The sequence below is a fragment of the Condylura cristata genome, unplaced genomic scaffold (genome assembly GCF_000260355.1).
Source record: "Condylura cristata isolate star-nosed mole 26May11 unplaced genomic scaffold, ConCri1.0 scaffold00007, whole genome shotgun sequence".
NCBI lineage: Eukaryota > Metazoa > Chordata > Mammalia > Eulipotyphla > Talpidae > Condylura > Condylura cristata.
Genome location: NW_004567108.1, coordinates 23,453,227 through 23,476,942, shown reverse-complemented (window position 1 = coordinate 23,476,942; position 23,716 = coordinate 23,453,227). Strand labels below are relative to the sequence as shown.

Here is a 23,716-nt window from a genome sequence, read left to right as displayed (position 1 = left end):
TGCCAACAGATTAAAAATATATTTTTTGCTGCTTATAGACTGCTTAGCTTACCTTAAATATGTAATTTTAACCCTTAAATTTTATTGTGGTTTTAAGATTCTCTAGCTGTTTTAACTTTAAAATTTTTTTTTAACCTTAAGATGTTTTAAAGTGAAGTGGATAACTTGAGAATGATCTTATTTAGGGTCTTAGTGAAAAACCCATCAAATATTGTTTTATTATAGAAAACAATTTTTAAACTATTTTAGCTGATTTACTCTTTCTTATTATAACATATTCTCTCTCTCTATCAATCTATCTCTCTCTCTATCAATCTACCTCTCTATCAATCTCTCTCTCCCACAATAAATTTAACCAGTAATTTTCTTTTTCATTTTTGTGGAGTTACAGAAAAATTTATGGTAACCAAGGGCTTTACAAAATTTTTATTAAAAAAGGAAAATGTGTATTGATATACTTTAACTTCAAAATTTAAATTGAAGCACTACTACAACTATGAAAGGGTAAACTATACACTTATCTGATAGTTCAAAAATTTACCTACAGCTATGTTAATAGTTAGAACATTATGTCTGCAGGTTAATATTTTGCTACTTGCAAATAAACTTCAATGCTGATCTGGTATTTTAAAAATAATGGCTATGTAAAGTTTACCGAGGCCAAATGGAAAAAAAAAAATCATGTGTTAGTGTATGTGTGTAAATATAGATGCGTGTACATGCATACCAGTTTTAACAAATTGTTAAAATTGAAATTCCTTTCAGGTAAAGTAAAGAGACTTCCTATTTGTTTTTCTTCTTGGCCCCTGATCACCTTCCTTCAGGAACTACTTTTATTACTTTTATCTGTAATTGTAGAAAAATATAATCTGTATATCTACTAGGTAGGCATTGTATATGCATAGTCTTTAAACAAACAAAGCTTGCACTGTTTATACTGAATTGATTGCTTAAAAAATATTTTTTAGTCTGCTAATAACACAGGAAATTATTAAATATTTTATCACACACAAATGAGCTCTGTAAACTTTAGAGACATAACAAATACATTTTATTTTAACTGTGCCAATTGGAAGTAAACATTTTTAAAGGTGTAGCTTAATAATCTTTCTTAACATGATATCAGATCTAATTTAAAAACTATAAATCTAATTACAAGATATCAAGCCTAATTTACAATTCCTTCATGATGGAAAAATCAGAGTGCCTGATTTTTTTTTTTAACTAAAAATGCCAATGAAAGTTCACTTCTGAAAGATCATAGTCAAAATCTAATTAACAGGAAGGTTTCCCTTAAAAGATGGAGCCCCCTCTCTTGTGTATTAGAGGGAAGAGCTTTATGCGGGCTCGACTTACACACACCTGCATCATACCTGTGGGTGGTCTGGACACATATTTGAACCTCAGCTTTTGGTGATCTCATTTACACATTCCATGGCAATCAAATTGTATTTTAGGTTCAAAATGATCATTCTTTTGCTAATGCATGAATACATATCCATTCTATGCAGCACCTATAGTATCCCCTTTCTTTTCTGACCACCCCCATCCAATTTATTAGTTTGGTATTGTCCTTGTTTGATCTTTAAAGGAAAGGAAGGGAAAAGAAAAAAGAGAAAAGAAGAAAGAGCCATTTCACATAAGTAGTAGATGGTCCAAAATTCCAGTCTTCCCCCCTCCATACCTCCAAAGTTTATTTGAATTTACTTAGATGTTTTACAGATATAATCAGGTCTTCCCAGAGGGATTAATCTTTCTTTGCTTTTTACCTGTTTAGAGAGTCTGTTTTCCTCTTCAATGTACTTCTGTTCTTTGGGTATTAATGTTCGTAAGCTGGCTTTCACCTATACATCAACATATGTGTCTGTTATGGATTCATATATAGCAAATGTTTACAAGTTTTTCACGCAGTTCAATTTGCACTAATTTCTAAAGTTTCAAAGTTCTAGCCGCTGTGCTCATCAAATATAAATGTATACAGTTGCACATGCATGCGCTTCCATTTCTTATGCCGGCGAGCAGCGGTCGGAGCACAGCAGGCGCTGTGCTATAACAGAAAGTGTGGGTGTGCCAGGCAGTGGCAGAAGCGTATTCTCCAGGATACATCAAGGTTTAGAGAAAATGAGGAATGACAGAAATTCTCTACAAATCAGGAACAAAAGCTTTCATGAAACTGAACTCTTTAGCAGTACAAAAAAGCCAAAGTTAAGACTTACAGCATTAAAAATCACATCTATTTCAAGATAGATGACCCCCTTTGTTGGCCCTGTCAGCTGCTTGTTTTTCAAGACGTAGGCTTTCTGTTCACCATTTTGAATCTGCGGGAAAAGGACATGACAGCCGTCTGTCTCGCGGTCTCCACTGAATACACTCTCTCAGTGACCTTTGACCCCCAGCTGCTGAAACTGACAGAGAACCCAAAACAACTGTGGCAATTCTGACAAGTACCTGTTCATTACCAGGATCAAGTCTGTCAGGAAAAATTAACTATCATGGGATTCAACATGGCCGTGAATTGAGTATGTTAAAATTTTTAGTGTTCTTATTACAGACCTTGGTTGAGAAATGACAGATAGAGAGCTGAGGTTTTTTTTATTCCTTGAGCAAAAGCAACCCAGAGCAGTGTGTCAGGTGAATAAAACTTACAGACAGCAATGGTATAGCAACTTTGCCCAGAAAGTCAGCACTTCGATCCCGATCTTCATCATAAACTGTCACTTCAAGAACTGAATGGATATCTTTAATGTTGCTGCATAATAAATATATGTAAGAAAAGAAGACTTCATCAGTGGGGGAAAGAACAAAAATGCTTTTGTAAATTTGGATAGCCCCAGCTGATTTTGTGTGTATGTGTATTTTATGGGGGCTATTTGCATACATATACACACTAGGTAGCCTGGTCTCTGACAGAATTTCCCACAATGCACCTTAGTGAATTACATGGTTCTGTTATCAGGAACTTTTAATACCATTGTAATTTGTTATAAGTTTTAGTGAAATATAATTTCCCATTTGGATGGGTGCAGAAGAAGTTATTGTTTTTTGTTTTTAAAATCAATAACCCACAAACCATCAACCAGTGGCACCGGTGATTTTTGGTCTTTGCCTTCTATTTATCACAATAATTCCTCTTTCTATTAACCCCACATAGAACACTACAAAGTTTGCCATCAGCAATTCACAGTATATTTCATACAGTTTTTCTTTTTCTTTTTTTTTTTTTTTATAATCATAGCACATCTATTTTTTTTGTCCACAGCCATCACTAAAAATATTTACTTATTACTGTTAGGTTTGTAGTAAAAATTAACCTACACAGAAGACAGGATGGAGAAAATGTAACACTGATAGGTATTGTGCCACCCTGGGATTTGGAAATAAGAAATGTTCCATTATGTTCCAAAGACAACATATGTTAATAAATAACCGTGCGAGCTCTTCTTAATTTTGTTTCTGGAAAATAAGCCCCAATTGTTGACAGCATTTATTCTCTGAACAAACTCTCCACCAAGAAAACATGAATTAAGAGAAAACAAAAAAATGAAGATATTCATTACAGAAAGACCACAACCACATGTGAGAAGAGGCTTTATCAGGGCACAATCAATTAATGGCTTTGATAATAATCAAACCTATTCATTCAATTATGCATTCCAGAGAAAACACTCTCCACAATCTTCTTAGGAGTGTAGGTCCCCTGACCAGGCTTTCATCTCTTATAAAAATGTGGAATTCCTTAAAGATAAATTGGTCAGATAATTAAAGCTGATTAGTTACTGGCACTTAAGCAGAGACATTATAAGAAATTAATGAGGAATTTAGTGGTTTTTCATATACAAAAAATAAAGCTATGTTAGAAAACTTTTAAGAAGTACTTCTGTTTGGAGAGTTTTCCTTTGTTGAGAGTTCATTTCTAAAGTTCAGTTAAAAAAAAAAAAAAGACTGCAAGCTTAGGAGATACCATCGTGTAGCTTTGACAGCTTTACAATGCATGATAGAAAAGATTCACAAACTTTTTAAAACAAAAGGAAAATTAACCCGAAGGGTGTTTAGGCAAGCAGAACAATACTTAATATTCTTATTGTGCTAAAATGCAACAAACCAAAAATAAAGCATCTGTCAAATTTGAGACCGAATTGTTTGCTGATTTGAGCAATGGAACAAATGGAGCTTTGTCCTCCTGGGTGTCAGTGCAACTGGGGAGAATTTCAATAGAAAGTATAAAAGGAAGAAGCAGGATGGCAATTCAGTTAATGGGAGCAAAATCCTTAGTCAAGTCGTATAAAAAGTTAGGTTTAAAGAAACAGCTATGAAAACAAAGAAAAATGGCATACCCTTTCCCCAGGTTTCACGTATCAGGAAGGTAATGTGATTACAAAATTCATTTGCTGGCAGTCAGGCCAGATAGATTGAGTTGTTAATTGGTTAAGAACAAACGCACATGCAAAAATCTCAAAAATAAATATTATTTAGCATTGTTTTTGAAATGAGTTTAAAGTAATGGCTACTTACAATGTGAAGACTTTGTTCCACTCAGGATTGAGATTTTTGTAGACAGTGTGTGTTAGTAGCCTATCATTGTTCAGTTCAACTACACAAAATGGGTCGCTTTTACCTGTAAGAGATTTGGAGGGAACATTTTAAATATAAATAGCACCCACCGTCAGTGTCATGTTCATGACCTCATCTCTTTTCTAAAAAGTTTTACTGAAAACAAAAGTAAACACGATTTTAAGAATTAAAAAATATTAAAGTGAGTTAGATATTATCTGGATGATATTAACAATTGTGACTCATAGCAATTGAGAACCTGAGAAAAGTAAAAGAGTAATTTATATAGCTTGTATTTCAATTTGCAATGATTTTTTTAAATAATAGTAATAATGTAAGTGCTAACTATGAGTGGTGCATATCCATCCCTAAATAAGTTTTTATTCAGTTCTGCAATGACCAGTTGAAAGTTTCACCCACTCTCTTGACTTTTAAGCACATATTTTCCAACTCATCTGCCTCACTTATAACCTGTAATTGACAATCCTAAATGGGTTTATTTTGATAAAACTGATATATTGGAGAATTACATTTTAATCTGTTTTAATAATCTCTTCTGCAATATCTAAAGTATCACAAGGTGGTAGATTAAACCCTCTGAGGCAGAAAAAAAATTCTTCTATTTGAAACTTAACCTCAACAATCAATCTGCATGTTAAAGACAGTATTTTTTTCCACAGAGAGTAGTTATCTGTTTACAGCAACCCTGCCCAGCCATAGTCAAATCTTGTCCATTTGGCAATTATATTTTGTGATGTCCTCAATATTTCTGTAATGTCATGTCCTGTATTGTAGGAACCTGTAAAGTCAGAGGCTCTGTGGGGGCAGCATTAATGATATTAGCGCAGCATGTAATTTGTTTGATACCTTATACAAATGACAATGAAATCAATATTTAGACAAAGCTGTCCAGAGGTCATATTTTTTAAACGACAATATTGATTTAGACTACATAAGAGGTTAATGTGCATATTATTAACTTTAATGATAAAGAATAATTGTTTTAAATGCATTGTGAATTGTAGCCACCATAGTTTACACTTCTGTGAAAGCTTAAATATCATTGAAGATTTTCAATTAAATTTTAATAGGAAGGAATTCATTAGCTATCAGAGACAGATAAGCTATGTATTCCCTCACAGCAGTGTATTGACTTTCCATACTGTAATTCTTAAAATGAGCTATACAAACTTTGACTCACCTTTAATTTCACTTATTAATTTTAAATTAAAAAAAGATTTAATATATGTGTGTTAGTTCAGTGGCCTCAGATACCCCAGGATTATTGCATAATTTAATGTTATGATAGTTCTTTCAACCTGGGATCTTGGGAATATTTTTCACTAAAGAATAGAGAACAGAAAGTCTTTGAGGTCTGATGAAAATTTTACTATTGGCTTGGGATCTATATGGCTATTTCCCCCTACCTCTTCTACAACTCATCCATACCATTGTTGATAGTATCCAAAAAAGAATACTTTGTCATTAAAACACATAATAGGTTTTATTTGTCACATCAACGACTTAATTTTCTTCCACAGAATTCAGTTCCAAGCATAAGAGGTAGATTCAAACTATTTTCAAAACTGTTTATTTTTAGGGATCAAGCATCTTCTTTGTAACTGTGTTGGGTGGTATAAATGAAAGAACAGAAGAGAAAACTGAGAAAACTGTTTTCTCAGATAGTTTATAAAAGAGTTGGAGAAATACAACATACCTACCTGTAATAACTAGAGAGAAAATTCAAGCTATATTCATAATATAATTACACTTCAAAAAGATATTTAGATGAAATGATTAGCTTTGTAAACAATTAAAAGTCAAATGCAATTCTCACACTTTTCCTGGTATCTCATACACATATACATTCATATTATTTTTAATTCAGCTTGCTCGCTCTCTCTCCAGATATATATATATTTGGGATTTATATTCCCTCATTTTCACTTGTGTTACTTTGATTACTATTCTATTTCAATTGATTTGGCTTTACTTATCCTCAAGTGAACATCAATGTCTAATAGATTCAGTCAACACTGTTGTGCTTCTCTAATAGTAAAACACAAAAAGAAATTTCTGAGGCCAACATCTGTGTAGGAAAAGGTATTTTAACTGCTACAAGCAGCTGATGGAAGTCTTTATTATTTCACCAGCACTATATTCATTTGCATAGGAGTTTTCTAATACATTTAATCAACTTATGGAGAGTCTCAAGTCACCACCATAATTTTCATTTTATCTTTATTTGCTGACAAAAAATGAATCTAGAGTCAGTGGCTGAAAGATTTTGAAGAAACAAAATAGTTCTTAAAGTTTGCCATTTTCCATATCTTATTACGAAACTAAAGTTAACATTAGCTATGTGTATAAAGCAGTGAGTTACCCATATATTTTACCATTTAGTTGGTTCTTCTATTTTTTATTCTTTTTTAAAGATTTATTTTATTTATGAGGTACAGGCCAGAGGTGCGGGGAAGTGAGAAAATTCACCAGAGACAGAGTGGGGAGCAGAACAGACAGATGTACTGAAATACACTGCTGAGGGGAGCAGCTAGCGGGTTGAGAGAGGGCTGCCACATAGTGCGGGTCACCTCCCTGGCTGGGAATCGAACTCAAACTCGTGCTTCAGTGGCTTCTATAGTGTCATAGTACTGTGTTTTAACCTGTTGGGCCACCGAGGAGGCACTTAATTGATTTTTTCTTAAGGCCACTTTTAGTAAACATCAAATAAACATTTATCACCCATTAGTTAGTTTCTCAGTCATTCTTCTTTTGCAAAAAGTATTAAAGAGTTAGAGACATTTCTACACAAAAATAGTTTGAGCACTTTTTCAGAGAAGCCACTTCTTAGTTATTTTTTTCTGAATTCCAGTGGCATGCCATCATTGGCAAAAATATTCTATTTCATGTATCTTACAATTTTAAATGGGTATCTATTTAACTGTTTCAGAGACAATGTTTAGTCATGATGTGCCATGAAGTGTTGCTTACATTTAAAAAAAGAGCCTTTGCCTACTATTTAACTGGTTCTAACTTGACCATTTTCCCAGTCTGAAATGTATTACTTTTAGTATCTTTATAGTCATAATGACACAAATAAATATAGATAAATTCTGTCATTTTATATTTTTCTGAAATTATTCCCAAGTTTAACACCTTTGAGGTCTTCTGAGAGCCTATAGGTTAAAAATCTATCTCATACTGAATGGAAGGTAATCTGGCCGCCTCATCTCCAATCCTAAGCCTGTTACACCCCTTACTTGAACTATACCACACTTTTTGAATCCTCAGATACTAGATATATTTCTAGGGTGGTGGGCAAGTTCAAAGTGAAAGGGTCTAAACTTTGGAGGTTGAACAAGTAGGATTTGAATACTCACCCCATGATGCTGGGTCTCTTTCCTTATACATAATGCAGCCAGTAATGGTGCCTTTGTAGACATCATAATAGATACTAGCTTTAAGGGATGTTTGTTCAAAACCAAAATATTTAAGATGTCAAAATGAGTTATAAAATAAAATGAGTTATAAAAGCAACAGGAAACAACTCATATTGTGAACTAATTCTCCTGGTCAAAAGAAAAAATATTTATAAACTGCTCTTTAAAAAAAATAAACAAAAAGGGTAATTATTATACTAATGATTATAGTAATAATGCATGTGTAGTGAGATTTTATTATAAGTCCTATGTTATGTTTGATGCCCATGTACTCACCAATTTTTTGACTTTGTGAAGGTAATTTTATTATTGCTATTTTCCATATGAGGAAGTTGAGGTTGGGACTTTATATAACCTACCAGGCACCATAGCTTGTAAGTAGCGAAGCTATCGCTTAAACCTAGGTCTAGCTGATCTTCAGGGTCTGGGCTCACTACTCAGGGGTTCTGCTCCCCTTAATGAAATCATTCTGAAATGTAAATGATGAGGAAAGACCTTCCTCAATATCTTTGTAGCCCCACACATTGAATGAACTAGGTAATGCTTTGACAATAGATCATTCATGCAATAAAAATTTCTTCCTTAGGGAAATGCACAGGACCATGGTGGTGGCACATGGATGATTTGGTGATAGGAAACCCACGGGGATTACAATCGAGATGGAAAAAAAATGTGCAAAATGATGTAAAAATAAACTTTTGTAATAAATAAATAAATAAATAAATAATTTCTTCCTTAAGAAGTAGCAGGTATGTTCTATGTGTCGAGGAGATAGACATGCATAATACAAAAAAAAAAAAAAAAATCCCTGACCTCTTGGAGTTTACCTTGAGAGGAAAAAAAAAACAGACAATGAATAAAAATATTTTAAATGTAGTCAATATCATGCAGAAAAAGAAAAACAGGAAGGGCAATGAGGAATGCTAACACATATGTGCTGTTATGTAAAAAGTTGCCAGAGACATTACTGCTAAAGTGACATCTGGTCAATGCCATAAAAGAGGCAAAAGAATGAACTTTGGGTTACCTGGAGACCTTCGAAAGAACAGAGAAATGTCTGTGCCAGGATGTTTCTAGTAAAGTCCAGGAAGCCAGCATGACTGAAGGAATGGATTGAGCCTGGGAGTGCTGGCTGTTAGATGATACAGAGAGGTACAGTTGGGTGACATTTTTGGATGGCTGCTATTTGGAGAGAAAAGCAGAGAAGGCAGTGGAGGTGGGAGGGAGAAGGGTTAGTTTAGCAGTGATTGTGCTAGTCAAGGTGATGGAAAGTAGCAGGATTATGGCTACATCTTGAAGGTAGAACCATCAAGATTTACAGATATTAATACTGAACAATCTAGCATTCTTGATTTTATTGTTTGGATATGAAAAATAATTCACTGAGCTTAGCAAATAAGCCTTATATGTATTTTTAAGACAAGAAGCATTCAGTCCAGTGCACAGAGTAGATGTTTAGAATCTGACAAAGGAAAATTAGGTAAAAGAGAGGAAATTGTATGCTTGATTTCTATTCATCTTTGCCTTCTAAAAAGTTTTTTTTTAATAAGTAATAGATGCCAACATCAGGTCTTTATACTGTTATTTTTGACTAATTTAGGAAGTATCCTTCTGCCACTGCATGATTCAAGTGTAATTAAAAATTAACAGCAATTTCAACCATAATAATAGCACATGTACAATATCAAATTCTACACTTACCAATAAAAAGCATACACTATAGTTTTATGTTAAAGAAGTGGCTACACATAGTTAATATGCTTATCTGTTTGCTAAATGATGCTTTAAATGACTTGCTTTTCAGTTCCTAAATTTTGCAGCCTTGATTATGTGCCACTTAAACAAATGAAAACAATCACAGAAATACCAGTGATGGACTTAACCATTAATTATCTCCTTAATTATTCCTTCCTTTCATCCTTTATGGTTCCCATTAGACCCTGAGATATGGAGTTTTGCTTGCTGAGAGTATCTGAAGAGCAGGTTGACTACCGGATGGAGTGTTGATGTCTATAAAGTGCACTGTATTCTGCAAAGCTCGAGGGAGGGATGGAAAACTGTCCCCCGTGAGGATGTTATTTAATACCGTATGGCTAGAAGTGCAAGGACTGAAGTCAGCTCCAGAATTAAAGTGTATTTTGGTTCTTATAATCTTTGACTATTTAAAGAGTCTGAATGTATGGGAACACAGATTACATAACCTGTTGTCTCCTTCTTACTCATCCTTAGTTCTTAGTTCTTAGTTCTTAGTTCTAAAGCAGGCCTGTGAGTACCAACTGACTTTTCCTTTACTGCCACCATTTTGGCTAAAAAGTGCCTATCCCGGAGGGCTAAAAAGACAGTTCTCCAAAGAGGAACTTCAGATGGCCATAAGCATATGAAAAAATGTTCAACATCACTTGTAATAAGGGAGATGCAAATTAAAACCACAATGAGATACCACCTCACTCCAGTGAGAATGGCACACCTTGAAACAACTAGCAACAGCAAATGTTGGTGAGGATGTAGAGAAAAAGGAACTCTCCTGCACTGCTGGTGAGAATGCAAACTAGTACAACCACTGTGGAAAACTGTTTGGAGGTTCCTCAAACTGCTAAACATGGAGCTTCCTTACAACCCAGCAATCCCACTCCTAGGTATCTACCCAAAAGACACAAAAATACTGATTCAAAAAGATACCTGTACCCCCATGTTTATTGCTGCTTTATGTACAATTGGAAAGACATGGAAGCAGCCCAAATGCCCAAAAGTAGATAAGTGATTAAATAGATGTGGTACATATACATAATGGAATATTATTTAGCAACCGAAAACATAAACACATGTCTTTTGCAACGACATAGATGGAGCTGGAAATGATCATGCTTAGTGAGATAAGCCAGAAAGAACAGGAAAAATACTGGATGGTTTCACTCACAGCAGGAGTATAATGGATCAGGCGAGAAAATAATAACAATAGTGAACAACCATATACCAGAGACATTTTATGGGGGTGGAGTAGGGAATGGGATCAAAAACAATGAGGGGAGGGAAGTGCACTGGGCTATGGTGATGGCACATGGGTGACTTGCTGATGGGAAACTCATGGGGATTACAATTGAGATGGAAAAAAAAGGTACAAAATGATGTAAAAATAAACTATTATATATTTTTAAAAAAAATACAAGATGTTACAGGTGGTGCAACAGGTTAAAGCACAGCACTATGTCGCTAGAAGCATCCACTTCACGAGTTTGATCCCCCATCTGGGAGGTGTCCCACATAGTGCAGCAGACCTCTCCTGACGCACCCACTGCTCCCCTCAGCAGTGTACTTCGTTGACCTTCCTGTTCTGCTCTCCATTCTGTCTCTGGTGAAGCCTCTCACTGCCCCTGCACCTCTGACTTGTACCCCAGTTCTGTATGCACAAATAAATAAATCTTCAAAAAAAAAAAAAAAGTCCCTGTCCTTCTGCTTCACAGTGCAAAGTGGAGACGTGGGGTTGAATGGAAGATGCATATTGCAGCAGTGGTGAATGAGGACAGGGACAGGGGGTTGATTGCATTAACTGCATGACAGCTAGAAGAGAAGCCCTGCTTTTTTTTTTTTTTTTGAGAACATGGCAATTTTCCATGTTGACAATTTTCTACAGAAAAATGGGAATATCTTTTGAAGCATTCATTACTTATTGAGTGCCTGCTCTTCTCACCCCAGAATTATAAGTATGATTAAGATATAGTCCCACTCTCCAAGCACGCACAATTTAGTGGGCATGATAGACATGTAAATACATAATTATAATGCAGGGTTGAAAGCGCTGTAATAAAAGTAAGTGAAGGATGCAATGAGAGAATGAGAAGAAAGCACGTCATTCTATAACTCTAGAACAGGAAGGGGGAAAAGCAAAAAGACATCTTCCCAGTGGTGATGACCCTGGTGATCTGTAATGATTATACTTCTCTGTCACCAACAATTTTGGAAGGAGGGCAATTAATAAAAAGAAGACTTTAACAATTTAGCTGAAACTATCTCTGTGTCCCATTAACAAAGTCTTCGTTACACAAATACCTGAGATATATGCCACATAACTACAATAAAATAGATTTGTAAAATATTATGTTAGGACTCATGCATTTATCCACATTTATCCACAATCTAGTGGAAAACTAGAGTTTTTTCCTATGTATTTTTATAGGAAAAAACAAAAAAAAATCTCAGAATTCAAATTAGAAACTCTTTACCCTATGTCATAACACTAAATCTTTAACAGATTTTAAAGTGTAGATTTTATTACATCCATTCTTTTTATGATGAAAGTCATTCTGATAACAATAAAAACAAACATCAGAACTGTCTCCAATGGTCATCTTTTCTGGCAATGTTCAAACAGCACTGAGGATTAAATGGGATGCACTCATTGGCTAATTCCCCCTTACTCTTGGCCCTGGCTCTCTGAGGTCAGCACACTGACATGTTGATAAAGAACTGTGGGAAAGTCTGTACTAACCCTGCTTGCTACCTGTTTTGTGGGCAAGTGAACAACTTCAGCTTGTGCAAACTAGTGGTTTCAACATTAAAGTCACTCAAAAGGTATTGAATGATATTTGTGCTCCCAGAATAGAAAGTTAATCCTGTCTGTCAGTGGTGGGCTTTGTATAGGGTCATTTTGCTGCTGACAAGTAACACAGTTTGCTGGATGTGATGTCTTATAAAAATGTGTGTGTGGTAGGAGGGGGAATCCAGTGACCAACTCTTTGTTGCCTTGCTCTGAAAAAAAAAAAAAAAAAAAAAAAAAACAAGAAAACAAAAAAAACCAGGGTCTTTCAATAGCATGGAAAGCAATTCACACCCAGGGGGGTCTTTTATTTGGGGCCCATCTTGCACAAATTAAGCTCTTTGGTTTAATTTTCTCAGTTGCCAGTTTGAAATGGCAATACTTTAATCCTTTTCTTTTTAATTATAATCAAGGTTGCCATCTGTCCTTTCTACAAACTGGAATTTCAATCATAACATATAACAATGTTATAGTTGAGAGAATTCCATAGGGTCCACAAGAACAAAGAGCAATGTAGGTTGACTGCAGATAGGACTTTGACCTTAGCCTTTTTCATCGACTGACCTAAACATATTTTAAACATCTGATTGGTAAAATTACATTAAGTGACACTCTTCACTAGGTTCCCGCTGGGTCTGATTCTGGGACCAAGTGATAATAACAGGGTTTCTCTTTCCTCACTAAATCATGAAGCAGGTTTCACTGTGGCAGGAAAACTGAACCCCTGGAGTTGTGACTCTCAGTCCACTTTATTTAATATATTTTTTCTCCTATGGAAGATTCGATAATTCCTTCCTTGCTATTCTAAAGTAAAATAAAACTGAACTCTATGTATTAGGACTTAATATAATCCCTAGTGTAATATAACACTGCTCGAAAGGAGGATTAAATAGAAAGCTGTGTATAACAAACCGCATATTGATTTATTGAACAGGTATTTATTGAGTACATTCTTTGTACCGGCCAATATTAGCCGGTAAAAAAAGGGAAAGGTCCTTCTCTACTGGAGTTTACTTATGAGGGAGGAGAAGGAAAAAAATGAACCCTGCACATAGTTAATAAGTGGGACATACTTTTGTTACTGATACATGGTCATGGAAAAGGAAAAAATACAGGTCAGGCAAAGGGGTTTGAAAGTGTGGGGGAGTGGCACAGCTTAGACACTTTCAGCTGGCTATTGGAGTAGGGCCTCCTTCAGAAGTGAAGCCTGAGCAAGGAACTGAGGAAATGAAGCAGTAGTTAAGAGAGTATTTGTAGAAAACTGATCCAGAGAGAGGGGCAAGGTAGGCCAGACAAGGTGGACATGGTGTCACAGTGGGGTTCAGTGAGCAACAGGAAGAACAGTAGAACATGTCAGAGAAGAAATGAATGAGGACTAAATCTTGAAGTGCCTTGGAGGCCAGCCTGAGACCTTTGGTGTTTACTTTGTAGAACGGTAGCCATTTATAAGCTTTTTGTAATCACAAAACGATTCTAAACATATCAATGTCTCTATTTATCAAGCAGGACATGGCAAATTTTCCATAGGTAAGGTTGTCTGATGCTTTGTATGACAAATGCCCTGCAAACCTCCCCAAACTCCACCTATGAAGCAACAGCAGTCCCCAATCACTGTGGCAACTAATTCCGTTACAAATCCCTAAAACACCCTAGAGAGCAATACTGCTGGCCCCGACTGCTGTGTGGCAACAGTTTTTAAGTATTTTGGCCTCAGAGCTCTTTAAAATTAAGAATTGCAAAGAACTTTTTAAAAATATGGGTTATTTTAAAAACCCATATTTTTAAAAATATGGGTTATTTTTTAAATTTGCCATTTTAGAAAAATGAGAGCATGCAAAATGATTTAATTTTTATTAAAAAATAACAGTACTGGCCCTGCCTGGTGGCGCAGCAGGTTAAAGCACAGCACTAAGAAGCTAAAAAAAAAAAACACTTCAGCATGAGTTCAATCCCTTGCTCCGCAGGTGACCCACACGGTGTGGCAGACCTCTCCTGACTCACCTGCTGCTCCCCTCAGCAGTGTACTTCATTTATCTGCCTGTTCTGCTCCCCACTCTATCTCTGGTGAATCCTCTCACTACCCCTGCACCGCTGGTCTGTACCTCAGTTCTGTATGCATAAATAAATAAATCTTAAAAAAAAATAACAGTACTAAATCCATATTAACATTACAGTGATCAAACATTATGCAGAATTTGAAAAACTCCATCTTTTACTCATGAGGATGTAAGTGTAAAAGGCAAATAACATTTTTTTAAAAGATTTATTTATTTTTTCATACAGAACTGGGATACAGGCCAGAGATGTGGAGGGTGATAGGATTCACCAGAGACAGAGTGGGGAGCAGAACAAGCAGATCGATGAAGTACACTTCTGAGGGGAGCAGCAGGGAGGTCAGGAGAGGTCTGCCACGCTATGTGGTCACCTCCGGGGCAGGCGGGAATCGAACTCATGCGAAAGTGGCTTAAGCTTCTTAGTGCTGTGCTTTAACCTGCTGCGCCACCAGGGAGGGCCAGCAAATAACATTTTAGGATTATAGTGAAAATAGTTTTGACTTCACAGATCCCTGAATGGGTTTTGTGGATACCCAGAGAATGCAGGGCCACACATTGAGAAACTTGACTATGTACAACGGAAATAAAGTTTAGTAAGAATTTGTTTCCCTTGGGATTTAGAATTAGATGCCAAAGTATATTTATAGTATTATGTGTATTGAGATGTATTCCTGGGTACTAGAATTTAAACACCTTGGTATATACTGGGAACCTCAAAATTTGTGACAGGGAAATTATTGAGAAATTAAAACAGGACAGATAAGAAACTGAAAAATAAAGCTATAAGGCTCTATAAAAAGAGAAGAGGACAGGAAGAAATTATGTCTAAGCTTTTACAAGTTTAGCTAAATTATGCTAAAAACGTTTAAAGACAATTTTCAATTAATATTTAACATAGAAGCATAACTGACATTTTAGAGATTAGAAGAAGAGAAACTATCTGATCTAAAATGAGTATAAGGTTATAAGTTCCTTTGTTTTCACAAGCCATCTTAGTTAGTCAGGTCCTGGAGTAAATATATATTCAATTAGACTCTCCATAGAAACACATGAGGTTTCAAATAATCTTTTCTACAAGTCATATAATTAGTTGAGATAAAATTCCTTAGACATAAAATAAATTAAATGGTATGTTAGGTGATTGAATCTTTTTATATTTTTGGCAATAAAATTGAAAGTTGTTGGGCCCTCCCTGGTGGCACAGCAGGTTAAAGCACAACACTAAGAAGCTAAAGCCACTTCAGCATGAGTTTGATTCCCACCCCAGAGGTGACCCACATGGCAGGGAAGACCTCTCCTAACCTGCCCGCTGCTCTCCTCAGCAGTCTACTTCATCAGTTGGCCTGTTCTACTCCCCACTCTGTCTCTGGTGAATACTCTCACCACCCTGCACCTCTGGCCTGTACCTCAGTTAAGTATGCATAAATAAATAAAAATATTTAAAATAAAAAGAATATATAACGTTTGTTACTGGCCCTCTGGGTTAGATAGTGTAGGTGGCTTGCTGAACCCCCATTCTAACTACCTTGTAGAGGCTACAAGAGTCAGTGATATTTCTAAACTCCCTTGCAGCTGAGGGTTGCAGAAGTCTTTAGATCGCATCCACTAGGTAGATGCACTTTTCTAGATTTTGGCATACGAAACTCAATTAACTGAGAGCATGTCAAGTCCATTTTGCTTCTGCAGGTTGTAAATAGTAGTAGTATAAGCCGTTTCCACAGTGTGTTCCAACATGTTAATGTGGCAAGAATAGCATTTTTTTGTTTGTGTCTTCTGTGTTGTTTTACCGTTATTTTCTGGAAATGAGATTAGAGTCTATTTTCGTAGATCCTTCCTGTCTTCAGAGACCCTGTAGTCTACTTAAAACTTTCTGATTAAGTTTGATAGAAGGAAATTTGTTCTCCTGATCTGAGTCTTGGCCATTTCTTCCCTTGCCAACTCTTATCTACTTCTTCTCCATAACAGGCCTTTGATAACTGACAAAAGAAATCATATCTCCTTGACCATATTCCTTTTCTCTGTTGATGACTTCAATGAATAGATCTGAATCAGCAGCCTTGCCTTGGTATTTACAAGTTGAAGTGTGTGTGTGTGTGTGTGTGTCTAGCCACACCCACTTTTTAATTTGTAATGTGGGAGTGATAGCTGCACTTGGATTGTTGTTGAGACTGAGATAATTCTTATAACAAGCTTAGGATAGTGTCTGACATGTATTAAGAGTTCAACAAATGTTAGTTGCCCCATTTATAGTTAGTATTATCTTCTTAGGCTTTTCTTAATGGACTTGATTTTTTAAAAAAGATTTATTTATTTATGCATACAGAACTCAGGTAGAGGCCAGAGGTGAGGGGGTGGTGAGAACATTCACCAAGGACAGAGTGGGGAACAGAACAGGCAGATTGAGGAAGTACACTGCTGAGGGGCCAGGTTGTGAGACAAGAGAGGTTCGCTGAATCATGTGGATCAGCTACCTGGCCAGGGATTGAACTTGTGCTGCAGTGACTGTGGACAGCTTCATGGTGCTGCGCTTTAACCCATTGTGCCACCACTTGATTTTTAAACACCAGATAACCCAATCAGAAACATTCTGGTTTGTTTATTTTATCCTTCTTTAAAGAGCAGCTTTCAATACTAAATTTGTATCTTGATATGTCGGATGAGTTCAGAAGAAACATTTGTGTTTTTGTCTTTCATTCAATGGAACAAGATTGATGTATGTATGCGTAATCTATTCTACTGGACTTAATTCAATACTAAAGTTTTTCTCTATTTTCTACTGTTAAAACAAGACAACATCATTTCATACTCAGGTAAAACTCCTGAATTATATTTTAAACAATCATCTTGTTGAAGTGAAATTGTTATTTCAGTCTACTGATTGTATACATATGTAAAAATTGTATATGTGTATATGTAATTGGACACAGACATGTAAATTATTTATTTATATATATTAGTCTCATATAAAATGAATTAAATATCCCTCCTGGCAAGTTTGATAAAAAAGCTGTGAAATAGCAAATAGACAGATCAGGTTAAACCAACAACAGCCCTGATTCGTCTATTTAGTATCCGCACTGCCATTACTGCTTTAATATACAAGTGAGCCCTTGGGTTTGACCATTTAGTCACTCATGAATCTAACTGTACTCCCATATACCCCAAATATTGCTGTAGTAAATTATTTTTTCAAAGCCTAGCTATATCCAGATACTTTCTGTTCACAGCCTTTCCCTAATCCACTGCTCTAGAAAATGCATTGCTTATTTACACAACTATATCACAGCATACCAAAAATATAAATAATAGTTTAATTTTTAACAATGTTTCTAGCATATTAAAGCATTCTTTTAAGCACTGAGTGAAATCCTGGAGCTAGCTCTCCAAGCCAAATCAGCAATTCTCTATTTCTTTACTCAAAGGATAATTTTGTAATCTTAGTTCCACAGAACTCAATTAATTATTTTATAGTATTTCTCTTCCCCCTCATTTCCCATTGATAGTGGGACCACCACTTTCTCATCCCATAGTCCTTCACCTCTAGAGCATATCAAAAGCAATTATTAATGTCTTTTGTCATCCCACCTATTCTTCCAGAGCAGTATCTTCCAACCATGTGACCTGCATATGAATCATACATGATTTCTATAATTCCCTGTAAAACACTAGTTCAGACTCAAGCCAAGCCAGCTCTTGTGTTAAAACAATCATTTTAATTCCCCCTTTTTACAAATATTTGATATTTTCATTTTAGAAGAATACTTTTGCATTTCTGTGATTAGAATATGGTTTAGTTCTTTAAAAAGCAATTACTAAAGGAAACAACTCTTATTCCTATGTGAGACAGTGACATAAAAAAATGAAGAGCAATGATTTGCATTCTTTCCTTGTGATCCCTTATTTGTTCTTAAGGAAAAGATTTATATAGTATCAACAATTAATATATATGTGTATTATTTTTCTAAACTAGTTATATTATAGTGATAAGAATATCAAATGTGGGATATTTTTGATGTAACATCAGTTGGATAATATGTCTTTCCAAGTATATATTTATAGTCTTCTACAAACTTAATTATGAAAAAACAGACAGACAACTTTAGGTTATATAATGGAAATAAAACACACTTGGCTTGGGAAATTTTAATATTTTCTATGGGAGAGTTTTTTCAAGCAATATAATTTTAAGATAGTAAAAATAAAAATGAGAATATCATCCACATTAACTCCCTTGTATTGGTAAATTATTTTTATCCTTAGTAATTCACAAATAAGATGAACTTTTTACTATACTTTACATGTAATATTTTTAATAGAGCTAGGTAGAGTCTAGAAGACATTTTCTCTTCTTCCAACATGTTTTGAATAAGGATCAGAACATCTAAAGTTTCATCTATCAGATATCATTGATGTTATTTAATGTGATGATGACAATTAAAGGCACAGGCTATTAAAATTATACTATTACAATTCCAATAAAGAGGATACTCAGATACCTCTTCCACTAGAGCCATTGTATTCTGAGGGCCACTCAAATCAACAATTTGCTTGAGTAACCCACAAGTCAGTTTTTTAAAAGGATTATATCTATGTTATGTTATATAGTTGGCATTTCTCCAACTGTATATAAAACTTTCAAAAAGCAGTCTTGCCTTTTTCAGCACAGATACCTTTTCACTTTCTTTCTGTGACTTTCTGTGAATAGACCCTTAATGTTCGGAGAAAATACCGAGAACAATAAATCCAAATCTCTGTATAAAATATACCTTCACGACATACTCAAGCTGGAAATCACAGGAACCAATAAAAATGCAGGCAGCCTACTGATAATGAGGTCAGAAATACAAATAAATTTACTTTTAATGAAGACTGGAGGCACAGTAATCAAAGTGTTAAAATTCATTTCATGCATATCTCATTTGCTTCTGAGCTGATATTTACCACGCAATTCTGTGAGAAAGTAGAGGCCTAAGATGCTCCAGATAAATGGCTCAATTAATTGTACAGAGGTAGACCTCTTTGAGCTGAGCCAGAGCTGTGAGCTCTTTATTAAAAGCACTATTCTGTAGCCCATAACCTTGTTCCTTGACTCCTCTCTGGTTTCCAATTTAAACAAGTCCCCATGCGGCCTGCTCTAAAGGGCTTTGTCTCCCTGTCATTGTTAAGAGAGCTGAGGCATCCTGGAAGTGTGAAATCAGACCTCATGAGTTGAACGGTTCCCCAGGGAACGCCGGACTGCGCAGAAGGTCAAAGTCATGGGCTGGACCATCTAAAAGTGTCTGATCGCCGGGCTGTGACACAGCAAGTTGGGGGTGGGGGTGGGGGGGCTAGACTGAAGAGGACTGAAATTGAACACATCTTAATTAAAGCCCACAGACAGCAAAACAAAATGTTTTCTAGGCAGCCTGTCAAATGGAGCTTAAATTTAGCTCTGCTAATGAATCTGAGCTGCTAACTGTTATTTCTTAAGATAATAAGACTCTCACGGAAGCTGATAAAAAAACTGTAGCGTGTCTTTTTCTGCTGTTTTGTTACTTAAATATTTTCCAACAAAGAAGACAGTTTTCCTAAAGAAAAACATGGGCAAAGTCTATGCAAATAAAGGGGTAGTAAACATGTCTCTTAAAACTCTTATCTTTCCAGACTATGGGGTTGGTGAGTGGAAAGCCTTTATGTGACGCCTTGTTATAGAAAAAGATACCGCTCATGTAATGGGAGCATTTCAGTGACAGATTATGTTAATTGTAAAATTCTTTCTCTTCTTTTTTCTCTCCTTCCCTCTATTGTTTCCTAAAAGAGATGGTGCATTAATTTGAGACATCAATTCACCTGAGGTGGAGAAGTTTTATATTAGTGTACCTTTAATAGAGTGAAAAGGTAGGGCATCTTTTGAAAGGGTTTCACAGTTCTCCTATATCACTGTTTCTGAAACTGAGTGGCTGGTATCCCCTGCAAGGCTGCGACCTCTTCCTGGGGAGCTCAAAAAAAAAACAACCCAGGGGAAAATGAAGGGGAGGGGCTGAGGAGAGGAACCCTTTCTCTTTCTTCTTTTAGAACTTGAAAGAACCAATAGGCCAGGTCTAAATACTCTGTGAAGAAAGCCTCACTCAATATAGAAGACTTTAAATGTTCTGCTGAAAGCAGAAATTAGGCCTTGTCCAAGGAAAAGAATAATTAAAAGCTAGAAAAGACAAATTCCAACATGAACGCTTTCCCACCACCACAGAGAAGGAAAAAAAAATCCCCCTCATTGGCCTTTCTCTCCTCACAATCTGACCAGTTTTAAGGAACACTTGATTTAGCAGTAGGGAGAATCTCCCCTAGTGAACACAGAGCCAGTCAGTATCTAGGATTTGCTTTGATGGTGCAGAGAGACATTAACCTTTTCACTGGTTAGCTGAAAGGTAAGTAAGTTGTATTGAGCAGTATTTTTCAGTTCATCAAACTTTTTCTGTCAGGAAGAATTTAACCGACTAACTTTTAAAACCAGAGTGCTACTTTCTCAGGCTGTGAAAGGCTGCCCACATTTTGACTGAAATTTCAATCCACTCTTGTGCCTTGCTCAATGCATGTGTATGTGTGGGAGTTGTAAATTGAGGCCTTAACCACCAGAGTTAATCTCTTTTTTAAATCTGTATTAACCTTAATGATTTGAAGTGCACTGTCCAACACTGGGCTATTGAGACTGAAGAAAAAACTACCCTCGACTATCAACAGTTTATTAGGGGCTTAACTGAAGTGACCTACTGTAGTAGTGTTCAGCTGAACAAGGCTATAGGCTTTTTGTGGAAAGGGAAAGAATTGAGGGTTTCATTAAAAAGTAATTTGTGCTTTACACTCGCTCATTCAAAGAGTCTCAATTGCTCTTTATTCACACAGAGTTAATACAGTATCACAATGTTTCTCAATGAATGTGTTGTAACAAAAGAAAAATTTTACATTTTGAAAGGAAAAAATTCTTTGTAACTGCAGTAAGATTGATGGCTACTTAAAAGATTATAGAATCTTTCCTGTGCTCATGCTCAATGATGGAATATTATCATTTAAAAAATTTGCTTAAACTATGGAACTTTAACCTTATGTTCAGAACATTAAAAATAGAGCAAATTTGGTTAGGTATGATTTTGTCTTGATAGACTTGTCTAACATCTTAGAGTAATAGTCTTGTTTATGCCAGTTCAGAAAATACTCTTCTTAGCAGAGAGTTATCAGTGATTAAAATCTCCCTTCTCCATCCACAATACTCCTAAGTGGATGCTAATTTGAGGATCTGAAGACAGCACTATTTACTCAATTCCCATTTTTCAATCTGTTGCTTAATAGCTTGTAGAGTCTGGCTATGATTATCCAGAGATGTGTAACTTATTTTTAAAGTCCTTCTTTGAACATGAGATAAAGTACACAAAAAGATTAGTTGTGCCCCAATTTTAAGAATAATGATGAGGCAGGATCAGGATAAATATACAACTTATTTACCCTTTCCAGAAGTAAAGCCTTTTAAAAAATTGTAGTATATTCAGACATTTCTGACTTAAATATGTGATCCTCAGTTTCTGCCACTATCACAAATGTCATAAAGACCACAAGAAGTCCAAGAGTGAGCAAGGTCAAACACTGAATTATCCTCTTGCCCCTGAATAGTTCAACATCTCTCTTGTTCAATTCAGAGCACATTAGATTATAAGGTCAGTGTGCAATGAGGAATCATTAGATTTATATCCCTAAAACTAGAAGGGAAAAATGAAGAATCTGTTATTTAGTATTCTGTAAATTAAAGTTCATTTTATCAAGTCAAAATTATGTCTCATTGACTCCCTGTGAAACAGGCTATTGTTATTCACATTCATTTACATAGAACCATTAGGAAAGAAATAAATCTATTTTGCCCAATGTTGAAAGAATATGTACTTTAACTTCCACTGTGGCACAGTGGCCAACTGGGTGATCACCGTTTGCATATTCATGAAGTTGTAAAAGCAATGACAGCTTCTCACCAAAAAAGACAAACTTACATAATCGCAAGCAACTTGTGTAATGGCAGGTATCCAAGCTTATAAAATAAATGGGACTTAAAACATTTCCCTAAAAATTACTGTGACCTACTATAAATATCCAGTGATGTTTCTTAGCACCTGCTGCCCTCAAAGATACTGATTATTTTAGGCTTTTCTTCCAATTTCAGGTGTTTACTGCTCAGCATTCCTATACAGAAAATCCTGAAGAAAAGGAAAGGCGTCTCCCATGATGGTGAATGTCACAGCCATGAACCTCTGAATTTACCGCTGCTGGGAGTCAGAGGCCAGGAATAAACTCTGCACTGTAAAAGCAATTCTGGCTTCCTTTCCTATTCCTGTCTTTAAGTCAGTGTCCAACACGAACACAAAAAGAACAGTAGTCAGTCCTTCATTGCTGGTTTGTTGGTTGCTGGTTCTAACAATAAATGCAGCATCACAAAAAAAAAAAAAAAAAAAAAAAAAAAAAAGACTGTGCCCAAAGTAATTTGATTATGACCATCCCAGAAAAAAAAAAAAAGAAAGAAAGAAAATGAATGAGTATGATAGTCATTGATTTAGTACCAGAACCCAACCCACTATGTAAGAAAAAATATTATTATCCTTTCTCCTACTATTTTCAGGAATGCCTATTTTGAAAGAATGTTTGACAGTTTTTAGTATCTTCCTAGTTACAAATAGTTGGTAATTACCTCTGTAAAGAAATTGTAAACTCTCAACATTTTTATTTTTATCACACAATAGTCACTTGATGCTATGAAAATATTACAATTTTTAAAATATTGTCATTTTGGAACAAATATCTGCTATTTTAGATTTAAGGAATGTCATCTTTTAATTTGTCATCTTTTGATTCTGTTCAATGAATTAAATAAGAACACAGGGAGCAAGCTTTTACAGAGTAGGAAAAGTACATTTTTCTTCTTGAAATAAATCAGCTACCTTGTTAAGGTTAATTTTCTCAACATTTGCAATGGTAAGTATAATTCATAAATAATAAGTATATACTAGCATGTGTGGTAAAATTTGCACAAAAATTGGTCCATCCTATTTATCACCCATATTTAGATGGATAATTTAAGGAATGATAAACTCCCCCCACCACCATTTCTATGAAATTAAGCA

At 35.4% G+C, this 23,716-nt stretch overlaps 1 protein-coding gene across 3 annotated transcripts in view; it reads right to left on the bottom strand.

Moving 5' to 3' along the window:
- Positions 1 to 23,716, bottom strand: part of MCTP1 (multiple C2 domains, transmembrane 1) — a 435,421-nt gene that overhangs the window by 154,502 nt on the left and 257,203 nt on the right. For all 3 annotated transcript variants that reach the window (XM_004678130.2, XM_012721941.1, XM_012721942.1), the window contains 4 exons: positions 4,513 to 4,615; positions 2,647 to 2,749; positions 2,217 to 2,318; positions 1,770 to 1,844 (listed from right to left, as the gene is read on the bottom strand). In XM_004678130.2, coding sequence (XP_004678187.1) covers positions 1,770 to 1,844; positions 2,217 to 2,318; positions 2,647 to 2,749; positions 4,513 to 4,615 — 383 coding nt within the window. The remainder of the gene's footprint in view (positions 1 to 1,769; positions 1,845 to 2,216; positions 2,319 to 2,646; positions 2,750 to 4,512; positions 4,616 to 23,716) is intronic.